Source organism: Pleurodeles waltl, chromosome 7 (genome assembly GCF_031143425.1).
Source record: "Pleurodeles waltl isolate 20211129_DDA chromosome 7, aPleWal1.hap1.20221129, whole genome shotgun sequence".
Taxonomy (NCBI): domain Eukaryota; kingdom Metazoa; phylum Chordata; class Amphibia; order Caudata; family Salamandridae; genus Pleurodeles; species Pleurodeles waltl.
Genome location: NC_090446.1, coordinates 1315804304 through 1315820255, shown reverse-complemented (window position 1 = coordinate 1315820255; position 15952 = coordinate 1315804304). Strand labels below are relative to the sequence as shown.

At 44.0% G+C, this 15952-nt stretch overlaps 1 protein-coding gene across 4 annotated transcripts in view; it reads right to left on the bottom strand.

Moving 5' to 3' along the window:
- Positions 1 to 15952, bottom strand: part of LOC138246238 (sulfotransferase 2B1-like) — a 361323-nt gene that overhangs the window by 148093 nt on the left and 197278 nt on the right. For all 4 annotated transcript variants that reach the window (XM_069200642.1, XM_069200640.1, XM_069200639.1 and 1 more), the window contains one exon: positions 14051 to 14259. In XM_069200642.1, coding sequence (XP_069056743.1) covers positions 14051 to 14259 — 209 coding nt within the window. The remainder of the gene's footprint in view (positions 1 to 14050; positions 14260 to 15952) is intronic.

The window sequence follows — 15952 nt, the reverse complement described above, 5'->3', positions numbered from 1 at the left end:
ATTCATGCATTCCATTTTCATGTTGAACTGCATGAGCTACAGATTGTTTTTATACATTTGTAAACTTCCAGTTGTTCCCTGTTAAATTGACATTCTAAGTTATCTAAATTATGTTCGCCATGTTTGACGTGCTCCATTGCATTTAGACTCTTGTCCATGGCAACCACAGCTTCATTACCAATAATTAGTTAGCACACTGGGTCAGCAGTCCTGTAAGTAGAAGTACTATTAGTAGATTGAGTATTGGATTGCATTTCTGCATTACAATTGTTTTCTTTTTTTCTTTTTTGATTGAGCATTTGTGAGTAGGTCTGAAGTTCAGGCAATACAAAGTAAATTTTATAAATATTAAAAACATCTTCATTAGCATTGAAAAGGATATAAAAATTCTTCTTCTTTGTGCCATGGTTTAAATAGCTGAAGAAGTGCAAAACACTAAAATTACTTCTTTTCTCCTGTGTCACAACTTAGTTTATGATGATTAATAGGCCTAGGTTTACTATGACATAATAAACAGCCATTGGTACCTTCTACTCGAAATGTACCAGTGGTAATATCGTCTATCACATTGGTTCTGTATGTTTAGAACTGAGCATCTTCATGTAAGAATAGTTTTTCTAACAATGGATTTCTCTTTTGGTAGAATGTGTCCAACACGTTTGTTTTTCAAAATGAATTTGTTTGTGGGAATAAAATGTGCAATGTATTCAATTTTGGGTAGGCTTTTCAGAACTCTTCAGTGTGATGATGACAATACTTATCCATTTGATTTCGTATCTAGCTTCCTATTTCCTTTCATTGTCATATGGCCACAAAATTGTGTGCCAACTTCCTTTCTAATACTTGTCATACATCATTGCTGCAGACTAGTTTATTTTCTTACCTTATTTTGGTAGTACCGTGCTACATTTGAATCCCAAATTGGATTTATGGCAACAATTGTCCTCCTTTCAAAATTAGATTTTTGGTATGATGTAGTTTTGTCATCGCTAATCATCCAACTGTTTATATATTTATTTGTCTGGATCTGTGGTACTTATTCCTGTATGTCATTGTTTACACAAGGTGGTCAAAGTTTGGTTTATTGGGCACAATCTATTTTTATTGGCCAGACAGGATGCTAAGAAAATAGGGCTTGAAAATGAGTTAGCTTTGAAAAGAATTGAGCTAACATCAATTGGTGCAAGAGGTTTGAAATCGAATCAGTTGCTCCCTCTACCTTCCTCCATTAGTAAAATGTGACCTTCCCACTTTATGGTTTTCCTCTGTGGTGTCAATGACATAGGACACTTAATTGGAGTTAGAGTGGAAATTGCAATGAAAAATAATTTTTTCATCTTAATGTCTATGTTTCCAAACACACTTTTTGTGTTCTCAAATATTTATACTTTAAATGCTGCTAGGTTTGAAAAGCCTCAAAGATGTGTGAACAAGGCAGTGTCAGCTTTCCTTCTCGAACATAAAAAGTCTTGCAGGTTTCATCTAAGAATAAAGAACATCAGAAAACTACAACTCATCCAAAATGCCGCCTCAAAATTCATCCTGAGCCTCCCCCACCAAAAACACATCTCCTAAAACCTGAAGAGCCTCCATTGGCTCCCAGTAGAGAAGCAAATCAACTTCAAACTACTCACCCACACCTACAAAAACCCTGCACAACATCAGACCGGCCTACCTTAACCATCACATATCCTTCTATCACCCAGCCAGACCCCTCAGCTTCGCCCAGCAGGCGCTAGCTACCTTCCCACACATCCGGAAAACCACCACAAGAGGAAGATCTTTCGCATAACACGCAGCTAGGAGCCCACGGTCGGACCGCCAGCACTGCCAGTTTCCTTCCACTGGAGGGACTGGCGGTGCTGACAGTCCTAATCTGCCAAGACAGTGCTGCATGTAACGCCGCACTGGAGTTTATAACACCCCTCTCCGCCAGCTTTTACATGGTGGAAATCTGGTGGGAACAGGGTGCAGGGGGCCGCATGGGTCCCCATGCACTGCCCAGGCACTTGGCATGGGCAGTGCAGGGGCCCCCATGGACAGCCTCGTTGCAATTTTCACTGTCTGCTTAGCAGGCAGTGAAAAGCGAGACGGGTGCTGTTGCACCCTACGCACCTCATCATTGCCGCCTGCACAATTACGAGCCAGTGTCAATGTTGTGGGCTGTTTCCGCCCGCTGACCCAGCGAGAAACTCGTAATAGGGGCCACGGTGCGGTGACCTGACCGCAGGAGTTTGGCGAGTGGCCTTTTCCACCCGCCAAACTCGTAATGAGGGTCATAGTGTGGTCTAAAGAACATGGCTGCCTTTTTATTTTGCATGGGCTTTCATTAACCAATAACATTATGATTCTTCATTGCCATGTACCATGGCATGGGGCAAAAGTACTGCAGTATACCACGGCCCAAAATATCACTACCTTTTTGTTCCTTACTACTTAAAAACAACTGAACAAATTCAGATCAAGTAACAAAAAAAAGGACCCATTCCACACCATAATCTATATTCCTGCCAAATTGCATGTAAATCCATTCAGTCATTTTGCCACTAGTTCTGTTTAAAATGTTAATGGAAAATGCACTAGCAGAAAAACGTGCTTTACAACTCCCATTTTTGGCACTCCCTTAGCTTATCACCATGAGACTTTGTATAATCAGCCATGGTAGAAAGACAGATAGGTCTGCAAAGGTTCGTTGAGATTCATCAAACAGTGGCAAAGTTATTAGCAAGCACAAATCTGAGGAATTCCTATCTCTCAGAATCGTAACTACAATTAGAGAGTGGCAACTTCCACTCTGCAATGTATATATCACACATATATCAATCACAGTGATGGCGGTCACCTGGTCATCAGTGTATATTTATAGTTAGGTTAGAGTTTACATATGAACAGCATTTTGTTTTCACTTCTAACTTTGCTACTGTTTGACAAACCATCACTAAAATTTCCAAAACAAAGTTCATCCACCTCAGCTTCTTCCTTGAAAGTTTTGCACAGATCAAACCAGCAGGGACCAAGAAAAAAAGGGGCTCCCAAAAAGTTGACCTTCCATGTTAATTCCCATAGAAAACATCTGCAGCAGGTAAAGAAAAATAGCCAGTATCATCAATTATGCTATTTATCGCTTTATGAGTGATGATGTAATATGCGAGGTCATAAGAAGTGCAGGTTGGGGGGTACAAGTTATTGTTAGCTCCATAAATTATAACTGGTGAATTTCAGAGGTTTTTTGGGTTTTAAACCCTAGTCTTTAACCTTAGTTGAACACCTAACTATAACCTAATTTTAACTTTTTTTTTGTTTAGGGAATATATAAAAATCCCTAGATTCACAGATATATCTGTATGTGTGTATAAACATATCTATTTAAATTCACATATACACATACACGTACCTATATATGTATGTATGTATGTACGTATACATATATTTGTACATACAAATATATTTCTGTGTTTATTACTTACTGGTGGTTGTCAGTAGGTAGTTATAGTTAGTACCATGTTTCCATAGAAAAAGTGTTTTTGACTTTCCTATATCTTTGGCATTGTTTGACGAATCTTCACAAAATTTTCCCAAAAAAGTAAGCCAGTGATTCTTGTTGTGCATGGAAAGTTTCACGATGATCCGACAACTGGGGGCTGAGAAAAAAGGGGGGGTCATTGTTAATTTTCATTGGACCTTTAAACCTGACTACAGCCTGAACAGCTGGATGACATTACACCACATTTGTCAGAAAGCTAGCTTTTGGTACGCAGATCGTGCTTTCTCTCATTTGGTGTAACGCTCTTCAGTAGTTTTGGAGATATTAAAAGAAGTCCAAATGTGTATACTGTGAATAATGAGAGGCACATGCAGGGAAATGCACAGCTCTGATTGGCTGCAATCACTTCAACCAGGAAGTATTGCCAGCCATTGTGGTACTTGGCTTCAGCTGAGTCCCACAAAAAAAAGTGTTAAAAAAATTAAAAGAGCCAGGGTAGTGACACTCTGGCCCCTTAGCTCTGGTGGCGGGGTCCTAGAGGGACCCCCTCAGGACTAAAAAGCTTTTTTTTTTAGATGTTTGCTGCGATTAGCGGCAGATGCGCAGATCTGGCTTTTTTTTTATGAAGCGCAAACTCCTGCTTTTAACTAATATGGTATGGAGATGCACAGTCCCCCCCACAGCTCCGGGGACCACCACCTCCCTGGGGAATTGAAGAAATTGGGTGCGGGGCCCACTCCCCTACCCCCACAGCCCTAGGTACCACCACGTCCTCAGGGCAAATAGTAAAAAATGTAAAGGGGGTCCGTTTAGGACCATCACCTTCCCGGGGCTATTTCCACATTGGTTATCAAAGATGTCATGATTGTCGTAATTTGTGGGGTAATTAGCAGTGCATGGGGAGGGCATGAGTGAGAGAAAGCGTTTAAAAGAGAGAGAGAGAAAAAGAGTGAGGGAGAGAGATTGAGTGTTTTTTAGGATTTGATGGATGATATATTTAGAATGAGATATCTCTGCCAAAATTCAAAATAAAAATATATTTGTCAATTAAAAAGAGTGCAATCACCTTTGAATATGAGCCTTAAACATTTGAATAAAAAAAAATTGAATAAGGGAGGGAACAGGGACACGTCTGGATTTGAACCCTAAACGCTCAGAGTGAAGGTCTGCGACCTTTACCATTGTTATTTACATTTTTTTTTCAATTTGTTTTTCAGCTCTTTATGGGCTATCTGGGACCATGGGTGAAGCCTTAAGGCCTCCCCCACGGTCCTAGCTATTTTCTTTTAAAGTTATTTCATACTATGCCCTTTTAGGGTTATCCAGGACCGTGGGGAAGCCTCAAGCCCTAACCCACGGTTCCATTGCTCCAGCAAGCAGGCAGCTGCTTTAAGTAGCAGGTCTATGCTTGCTGGAGCGAAGCTTTCATCTCTGTTCCCTGCACACATACCTGCATGCTGGAAACAGAGATGAAACCCCCACTTTTGGACAGCAGGACCAGTTTGACAGGTACGTCTGTCAAAAAGTGGAGTATTTGCTGTGACTTGCTGCAGCTGTCAAAGCTGCAGCCAAGCCACAGCCAACAGCTATGTTCCATGGGTGGACACCCCATGCGGCCCCCCTCCAACATGTATAGCCCCAGGGAGGTGGTGGTCTCCAGGGGTAAGGGGGGTCCGAAACAGACCACTTTTACATATTCTACTCTTTTCCCCAAAGAAGTGGTGGTCCCGAGGCTGTGAGGGGGGCTGCGAGGTCCCCCGCACCTTATTGGTTAACTGCCCCGGGGAGGTGGTGGTCCCCAGGGCTGCGGGAGGGTCAGTGAGCCTCCCTCACCCAATTTCTGTAATGCCCTGGGTTTGGTGGTCACTGGGTTGGGGGCCATGTGCCCCCCCACATATATGATAATATATCGCCCTGGGGAAGTGGTGGTCCCTGGAGCTGTGGGGGAGGCCATCGGGCCTCCCTCACATTATAAAAGCATTTTGCTAAGGGGAGGTGGTAGTCCCTGGGGGGCGGTGGGCCGCACGCCCCCACACATATTTCATTAATCACCACAGGGAGGTGGTGGTCTCTTAGGCTATGGGGGGCCAGGAGGCACCCCTATTAAAAACAATACACTGACCCTGAGACCTGGCCCACCTGGGGAATGATACAAAAATAAGCGTGGGGGCCTGGACTTGTTTTTTTTTTTTTACTGTGGATTCACGGCCCTGTCACAAATCTGCAGTAAAAATGATCAAAAATGCCTTTTAGTCCAGGGGGGTCAAGGTGTCCCTACCCTGGAAATTTTTCCTTATTTTTAACCTTTTTTGTGGGACTCAGCTGAAGCTGAGTCCCATCATGGCTGACAACACTTCCTTGTAGAAGGGTTGTCAGCCAATTAGATTTGAGCACAAGTTCAAGAGGGGTTGCAAATCCTTTGCGTCCCTATACATACAAATTTAAATCTCCTTTAATTTCTCTAAAACTACTGAATGGATTTACACCAAATAACAAAAAGGCTTCCTTCAGGACCAAGAGCTACCTTTCTGCCAAATTTGGTGTAATTCCGTCCAGTGGTTTCAGCGCTATCGCTGTTTAAAATCCCTATAGAATAGTGAAAGGGAAAAATGTGTTTTGACCCCCCTTTGTCTCGGCTCCCTCTTGACGGATCACCCCAAAACTTTCCAGATGGCAACTGAAGTGACATCAGTTGTTTTTCAAAACATTTATATATATATATATATATATATATATATATATATACACACACATATACACAAACATCCACAATAAACCCTGATGCAGCTCGGTCCAAGCGATGGCGGTTCGTGTACGGATCAGGCTCCCGATAACATACTGTCCACGAAGCATGAGCTCTGCAGCGTGGGAAAAAATGTGATTTAATCAATCTTCATGATCTAGACAGGCACCTTGGTGACATCCAATGCGTTTCGGTATACAACGCCTTATATATATATATATATATACATACACACACTTTCCCCATGCATTTTCCCACGACTACAGTCTGAACCGCTGGACGGAATTAAACCAAATTTGACAGAAAGCTAGCTCTTGGTCAGAAAGCATGCTTTTTGTGATTGTGTGCAAACCTATTCAGTAGTTTTGGAGTAGTTAGAGATTAAAAAAATATTGGTATGTAGGGACACAGATCCTCCGCGGATCCACGTGTCCCCATGATGATATCTGATTGGCTGCCAACACTTCAACAATACAGTGTTGGAAGCCATCTTGGGAATTGGCTTCAGCCAAGTCACACAAAAATAATTTTAAAAAAAGAAAAGGGCCAGGGTAGGATCAACCTGAACCACTAGCCTTGGTCTAGGGAACACTCACGGACCCCGTCAGGGCTAAAACATTTTTTTTTTCAAATTTCAGGAAAATCTGCCGGTCCGCATATCTTTCTGACATATTTTTTTGTAAAAAGGCGTTCTCCCACCCATTTTGTAATTTTACCCACAGGTGGGCCAGGTCCCGGGATCATTGCAGCATTGAAAGAGAAGGCAAGTGCATGGGGCTCACCTCCTTGGGTTCTATTAGCCCCAAGGAACACCACCTCCCTGGGGCTATAATGCAGAAATATGCGGGGCCACATGGCCCCCTCGCACCTCGGAGACCACCACCTCCTGGGGCAAAATCTTTATTTAAAATGGAGGAGGCCCATAAGGCCTTCCCCACAGACCAGGGACCACCACCTCCATGTGGCTAAAAATGAAATTTATGTGGGCGGGACCACCAACTCCCCAGGACAATTTGTTACAATTAATGGTGGCCACACAGCACCCCAGCAGCCCTGGTGACCATCACTTCCCCAGGGCAATATTGTTTTCAAATGGAAGAGGCTCATAAGGCCTCCCCCAAAGCCATGGGGACCGCAACCTCCCTGTCGCTAAATATGAAAATTATGCTTGATGGAACACCACCTCCCTGGGGCAATTTGTTATCATGAAGGGGGACCATGTCCCCCAGCCTCCATCCCCGGGGACCACCACCTCTCTAGGGCTGATATCTAATATGATGAAGTGGGTCCGATGTGGACCCCTTGCCCCGGGGACCACCACCTCCCTGGGGCTGTCAAACATGGGGGGGGGGGCGTGTGCCCCCACTCATGGAGCCATACATGGCCCTGGGGACAGTCACCCCCTAGGGCTGGCCCCTGCTATGTCCTGGGGTGCCATCCCCGGCACACAGTTGTTTGCTCTGATTTGGTGGGAGCTTTGACAGCAGGCGAGAAATGTCAAAGTGCTCTCACTTGCTGGAAGCAGAGGTTTAATCTCTTTCCCTGCCCACGTGTCTGCGATGAAATTATTGCTTTTGCAGACAAGGAGCTGCATGTTTATCTTCCGTAGGAGCCGGGGAGCCGGCTTGGACCACGGGCACCTTGAGGCTCCCCAGCGGTCCCATTACACACTGGGTGCACTGGGGGACACCCAGGAGAGATGAACGGGCACCGGGGGATGTGGTTCCCAGGGCCGAGTTTGGACCATGGAGGTGGGCCGCATGGCCTCCCTCCCCCATTGAATAGAGGTAAGCCCCAGAGACAAAATCGGCAGAGGGAAGGGACAAGAAAGAACCCACTCATCACAGTCATATACAGATTGCGCTCCAATAGATCAAAGATGCATTCACCTTCACAATGGATTTCAGATTGTTTTTCATTATGGAATTGCGGAGTAAACACACTTGCTTTGCCTTCAACAAGCCTAGGAGTTACAATAATTTGTCCAACCCTTTCCACACTTGACTCTCAGGCTAGCAAGGGGGAACAGTCACAGGCATTTCAGGGAGCAGTGTGGGGGGCAAGAGCTCAAAATGAAAGTCAATAAAGAGACACAATAATGTATTGAAACACAAAAAAGATGATGGGAGGAATGCTTGCACTAAGTCCAATTGCTGGCAATCGTTTAGGATACCATTTCACTATTGTTCTTTCGCCCACCATGCACCTCACCTCCCATCATATTTTTGTGTTTTTTATATAATGCGCTAAGTGGACAATGGTATGCCCAGGCATGGGTCCCTTGTTCACTGTGGCACTTGAAACAAGCTACATTCGACTGAAGAGGACCAATCAGCCAGATACTTATGTGTGTTCTGGTTCAGAAAGGATCTGACTTGGTAGATTAGGCTTGAGTGTTCCTATTGAAGCACGATGAAGACTGATTTGTATATGGCTTATCTAATGTGAGGTGGCAAGCTGTGCAAAAGAAAAATGGATTGGAATGCTACCCGAAGCAATTAGCAGTGGATAGACTTAGTGCAACTATTCTTTCCATTACCTTTTGCGTGTTTGATGTAACACCATATGTGCCCAGGGGGGTGCCCAGACGTGGGTCTCTTGCTCACTCTGCCACTCAGCCAATCTACAGGCAACTGAAGAAAAGGCCCAGTCAGGCTGGAACCAGTTTTGGATTGCTTGTGCTCCAGTTCATAGAGGACCTGGCTTGGCAGTTCAGGCTGGACTGTTCCTAATGGAGCAGAATCAAGACTGATTTGCATGTGGTTGGTTCTAATCTCAGGCAGCATGGTGGGAAAAGGAACAATGGGTTGGCATGCCATTGGTTAAACTTATTGCATGCATTCCTTCCATTACCTTTTGGGTGGTTGCCAATAACTCAATGTTCTTCCTAGTGTGTATCCTTTCGTAAATTAAATACTTTAATCACAGAGCAGCCTTAAATGTTCCATAGTTCAATTAGATTAGCAAATACAGAGTTGTATCCTTGGTTGTGATCTCAGTTTCTATTACACACCCCTGTTACAGTGTTCTCTGCCCAAATGGGTGAACATAGTAACTGAGTCCAAGGTACACAGGTTTTGGTGTGAAACTCAGCTCAATAGTTCTTATCCCAAGTTTTGTTTGGGAAGAATGTCTCATGTCCTGGAACCTGATTTCCTTGGATCACATTTCAGTCTTCTGTTTCAGTTGCAGGTGAAGCCTTGCAATACCTGCCTGATGATCTCACAGATCTAAGTTGTTATTGGCACAGCCCATGCTTTTCGTCTTCGTCGCAGCTCCTCCTCTGAACAGTATTGGTGCATGAATACAACATGGTGGGTCCAGTAAACTATTACAGTCAGGGGAAGCTGTGCTCATGTCTTATCTTGTGCCTTGCTAAACCAAATGCATCAATAATGGATCTAACTGACTTCAATATTCAAACTCACACACAGAGTCCTGCCACTATACAGGTATCAAACTCTCAGTGAACTGACATCTGCACTCGGCACATACACAAGATGTCAGCGCAAAGGTGTGGGTCTTCATATAATAGCGGGTTTAACAGGGGCAGTAGTCTGATGTTTTCTATGATGGCACTCTTGGTTTATGGCCCTCTAGGTCATCCAAGAAGTGGAAGTGGAGATATTGAATTTCAAAGTTGTTTCTAAAAATAGCACCAATAACAAGAATCGCTATTGGGGATATCTCGCACCAAACTGGGGTAAAGTCAAAAGTTCAGGCCGACTGTGATGGAGGGCAGGTCGGCTACAGAGACTTCGTTAGGCACAGGTAGGATTCGTATCGCGCAGCCAAGGCAAAACGTCATTTCTGAGATGCACAAGGCTGTGGTGTGAGGTCCTATTGTGTCGACATCGAGGATCCTCTTGACAGTCAAGGTAATGAGTAGGTTCCGATAAGCAGTGAATCTGTGATGCAGAGTTTTGTCATCGTCTATGAGGCTGCCGTCAACAAGTTATGCACGGAGCTTCTGCCAGAAAAAGCATTGCACAGTGGTGATTCGGAAAGCGATGTGCCATACCAAGATGAGCAATGCAAGTCTTCTGCACCAAGTTCAATCCACGCAGCAGCGGTGATGCATCAGTTTTGCTGGAGGATGCACTGCTCAGCCAAAGAGATGCATCGGTTCTGCACAGGAATGCATAGAGGATGCAGTTGTTCTGCTAGAGAAGTATAGTAGGTGCACTTCCAAGGGGTCAGGCCTGAGGTGGCACCACTTGGCAGAACAGACTCACATATAGCAGAGTCCAGGGGCAGATGCTGGGTGGTTAGAAGTATTTTATGTCCCTGAGACTTCAGATCAGGAGGCCAGCCAGCTAGCCCTTGGAGTCACTCTGGGTTCAAGTGATGCAGGTCCAGTCATTCTCACCCAGGCAAGGGGACAGCAGGCAGCAAGCAGCACAGCAAGGCAGAAGTGCAGCAAAGCAGCAGTCCAGCAAAGTGGCAGTCCTTCAGCCATTCAACTGACAAGTAGGGCTGGTGCTACAGAACCTCTCTGTGTCTCTACATATTCCTGGCCACTAGAACAAATAGCCCAACCTAGCCTGGGTCATTTTATGCCCAAGTGTCCAGTTAAAATCACGGTTGTGGGCCAGTGAGAACAAGAAATATCTGAGTAGTAGGTGAACCACTACCTTCTTGCTAGCTATTGGGTCATAATTCATGAGCTCACTGTAAAGCAGCCCCCAAATGATGCCTTCTGACCACTCAATTTCTGACCTGTTTCTGGTCTTCTTTCCAAACACTTCAAGCACCTACCAAACCCTACAGCTCTTGCAATGATCTCAGTGACCCAGATTTCAACACCTGGTTCATTTTGGGTATCTCATCCTTCTTCCTTTATGGAGCAGGAGTGATGCATGCTGAGTATTCCCTAATCCGCTCACTACTCTGTAGTCATGGTAAATCTGGATAGTTCCAGCTTCTTCCTGAGACTTAGGTGTAGCCTGTGCTGCTGAACACAACTGAAGTAATTAAAGCCATTATAGCCTTCGGGTCTTGAGACTGGTACTTCATTATGCCCCAAGAAACACCCAGCACCTTGTTTTATCTTCTGTCACAACCCACGCAAATGGGTACCCCTTGCCATCCCAACTGGCTACCAAGCCTGTGTTATTGGTAGCATGGAGAATCTCTTCAGGTTTGAAATACTTTTACTCAACCATAGTCCTGTAATACGTTTATCCCTAGTGCAGGAACCTTCTTTGCATTGATACTAGCTTCCAACACAAACTCCGTGGATGGGATGTGCAAAAGAACATCTGATTGACCCTGCCAAGAGTCCCTTGCTACTAGGGTGAGCACAACAGGACCCTGTAGGACACTCCCTTAAAGCAATAGTCAACACTCTTGCTCTGATAGGTACATCTGGGAAAGGAAATGTAAGCAGAGAGTCCTTTTAGCAGAGCCCCTTTGTGTGACATCTGTGACAAGGAATCACTTTGGGCTCGGACGAAGTTTCCTGTCCTCCCAATTCCTTGCATTTGTATCTTGGAACTCAGTTTCCTTTTCGCCTGTGTCCTCCCTTTGACTCCTGGGAATTGCTCTGGCTCTTACTCTCTAGTTTAGGACCAGTCTGTTTAAAGTTCCTCTCTCACTTTGGTTGAAAGCCTTTGTTAACCCTGTTAGCTATCCACTTTTCAGCTAACAATTCTAGAGTCTCTGGAGCCTTTGCTGTCATGTTAGACAGTTACTCCCTCTGTGGGATAGTGCACTTCTACTTGAGTCACTCTATCACCAATATCAATTTTTTGACTTGGAAAACCTTGGCTATATCCCTCTCATTCCAATCAGGTAACAGACCATGAATCCAAATTTCAAACACACCACCATCTGCACTCTTGATTTTTTTGAATCTCTGAAGATACTGAAATGTTTTCAGGTAAGACTGTCAGATCAGACTTCCATCGTTCACTCATAGTGCATTTGATCAGCTACATCCATTCTCCCATTGTCTACTGTTCCTTTTTTGAGCAAGTGACCCATAACAGTGGCTATCATAGGAATATTATACAAAGCCTGGTTGGACAAGCTATCTCAAAACTCAAAACCCTTTCCAAAATATTCTGGCCTACCACACACATATTCACAAGCACTTGTGGAACCTCTTGCAAGTACACATGCAAAGCAGGAGTTGGAATCACCTTTCCCAGATGTAGCTATCTCTGTTGCTATCCTGAGAGTTTTCTTCTCTAAGGCTATTCTTTCCCTTTCCCTGTCCAATTCCTCCTGTCTCTCCTGCCTTCTTTCCTCCTGCCCCTGGAGAGTAAATCACAACTTCTGCCTCTCAAACTCACTGGCGTACTCCTGTCCCTCTGATTTAGTTTTCTGGAAAGCCAACTGCAAGTTTGGGGCATCAGTCAGCATACCAACCCAAGGGAATTACTCCTAGAGTTGATGTCATTTGTACCTTTGAAATTGATGAGAGGGAGGGAGTTTGTCTCAGGGAAATACTGAAAAACTAATATGGGGACAATTTTGTGGTGTGTCTGGAGAAAGCCTATGTAAGGGACCTAAGAGAGCTTGACACTACAACATTCTCCCTTGGTCATCTTCTCCCCAAACTCTATCTCAGTTTCTACTTTACTATAGAGTTTCTCTTATTGAACCTTAACAAAACCAACAAGAATCTCCCTATCCTTGATTCCGGGTGGGCTGCATGCTCTTTTCAAGCATAGGTCCCTCAATTGACCTAAGGACAAGCTGTGAAGCTCAAATTCCTCCAAAATTGTATTTTCCCTTGCATTGTGGAGGTAATACTGCACACAAACTGAACTTATTGTTCTATTAAAGACAGTTGGAACTGGAGCTTGTAGATCCCACTTCAGTTGCTCCAGACTTCATTGGGGGGGCTGTGGGGGGGGTGGGGGGAGGAAGCACAGAGCAGAGAGAAGCTACTTGGTTCCAACGGAGGTCATTTACCATTGGTGTCCTGAAGTCCTTCCTACTACAGCTCTAAAAACTGGACCAAGAAGAACAAGTTACTTACCTTCTGCAATGCTTTTTCTGGTAGATACTCTATTTTACCACAGATTCATCACCTTGTGAATATACCCTAGGTGTCAGGCTGGATCTGGAATAATTCTAAATCAGTACTCTTGCACACCGGTAGGTGGCCCTGTGTAGTTCTACATTGATTGGAAACAATGGTGGGAGATGCATATAAGCACCGCACATGCCAGTCAGTTTTTTTTCAGGGTTATCTATGCCATCAGACACAGAGCCCATCAGACAGCGCAATTGTTACCTGACCTTATATGACCAACAAAACAGAGCTTTCAGAATACTACTGAGAATGGGACTTAGGCTCCACCCACGTGTCGGTTCCCCTGTGTAAAGAATTTGATTCAGTCATATTTGTGTGCTTCCACTAAAAGGACTGCTTCTCTTGCACATTTCGGCTTGTGGCAAAGCTTATCCATTATGCAACAGGGCTGAGTTGATTATGGGGCAAACCAATGATCATGATGATGCTAATTAGTAGAGCACATGGTTGCTTCTTATGAAATATCCAAACACTATGGCTATAGACATGATCTATTTATTATAAAATTTTATGACAAAATGTGTTTCTTCACATAGAAATGCAAGACAGTATAACCACTAATTCCGTTTACCCATTGAAGTTTATGAGATGGCTTGGTGAATAATTAATATGTTTTGAATTAATTAATATTACAGTAGATGTGTGAGACCAAGACTATAAATCAAACATCAAAGCAATCAATGAAGTTTATAGTGGAAATTTGTAATTCTTAAACTTTCACACACATATTGTTGATTTATGCAAGTGCAACCACTACTTCTTAGATAGCACTATATACCTTTGCTTTGGAACTGAAGAACGACTTTGCAAACAGCTGATGGGGAAGGTGTGAGCATATTGCTCGAGGAGGCTCAACATCCTTCATTTGCTCTTGCCCTTCCACTGTTTCATACCAAGGACATCGCAGCCAATTAGGGACAGTTCGGGCCCAGGTTGGATCCCCGTTATTCCGGATAAGGCTCAAGATTTCCAGCATCCACGAGGTACCTGTGGGAAATCGAAAGAATTCTATTCATCCTGAAAACAAAGGACACCAAATACTGTACATTAATCTTGGGTGAATCATTTGTTAAGATATTTCTAACTAGAAATTTCTACAAAGACTTCAAAGTAATAGGGGGATTTTGCATACTACTTAGAGTGACAGCATCACAATGGAGATTATTAACAGAGCTACAACTGTATCAAAATATCTGAACTTTGATGTAAATCTTTGAAATAAAATGGTATGCTTACACCGGGAACGCTACACGAACAGGGAGACACTGGCCGAGTGAGGGTGGGAGGAAATGGGAAGGAGGCTGGAGGTATAATCTGCAGTCAGTAAAGATGAAGCAAGCAGAACTAGCATAGGAAAGAATGAAAGGAATAGTTTTATGGAGGATACATCAATAAGGGCAAATGCACATACCTCAGCCAGCCAAAGACATATAAGTATGAAGAATAGGGTTGTGTGAAATGTTCTGTTATGCTCACGTAATTTTCACAACGGTGCACTACACAAATAATGCATACTGTTACCAATTTCACCAGCACAAAATATCACACATTTTTGCTGCAGAGGACTGGTAGACGAAAATAATGTCTTGCAGGAGATACAATCAAGCAGAAAAGGTGTCGCTAGAAACATTTTCTTCACAAATCAGCCCCTTTGTCAGTACCTTAATTAACTTTTAAATCAAAAGTTACGCCCTTACATTCATTTCTTTCTCCTGCTACTCCGAACACCATTTCGCCTAATTTATACTTAATTTTACCATTTTTTTTACAATTGTTTGTAAAAAAAGTACACAATTTCACGCAACCATAATAAGGAGTTAAGTAAAGTAAATTCTTGTTTTTGCACTCCATATTTATAACAGATTATACAAAACCAAACATACAAAGATAATGTCCCTTGCTGACGACCAGCCAATCTGTAGGGAGCTAGTATAGGTGGTCAAAAGGTAGATGGCAGGGGAAGAACAGCAGCACACTGAGATGCAAGGCAGGCATTCCCGTCTAAAAAATGGTGCTATCTTCATAGCCTCATATTTATCCCCCTGTGCTAAAGTGACGCAAGGGTGGGAGGAGGGGCTAAATAATGATGCAAAGCCTGCTTTGCACCATTATTTAATGTGTGGGTCAGACCAGGCGTTAGGGGGCCTGTGGACCCCTTACCATGGTTAAACACCATGGAATGGGTCCACAGATGCCCTCCCCAAACTCCAGGAACACCCCCAGACACACCAGAGGGACACAAGGAGGATGGGGGACCCCCATCCCAGGTAAGTATTGGTAAGTATTATTATTTATTTTTTTAAATGCCATTAGGGGCCCTAGCTTGGGGCCGCCTGAATGGCACAGGGTGCAATGGCCATCCCCTGTGCTGGCCATTGGATGGCGGGCATGACTCCTGTCTTTCCTAAGACAGGTGTCAGATTTCTGGTGGTTGTGAGCCAGGAAATGGCGCTAGTCTGGTTAGAGGCATTTTTTTGCCTCTAACGAGGCTAACGTCATTTTTTGACGCACAACCCCCTCCTTTCCTACCACCACCCCCACCCGGCTAGCGTATTTTTTGAAGACGCTAGCCCAAGTTTAGCGCCGGCTTGCGCCATTCCTTTAATATGGCGCCAGGCTGGTGCTGTGGAATGGCTCAAGCCAGCGCTATACTTTTTGCTGCAAAACTGCGTTTGTGCAG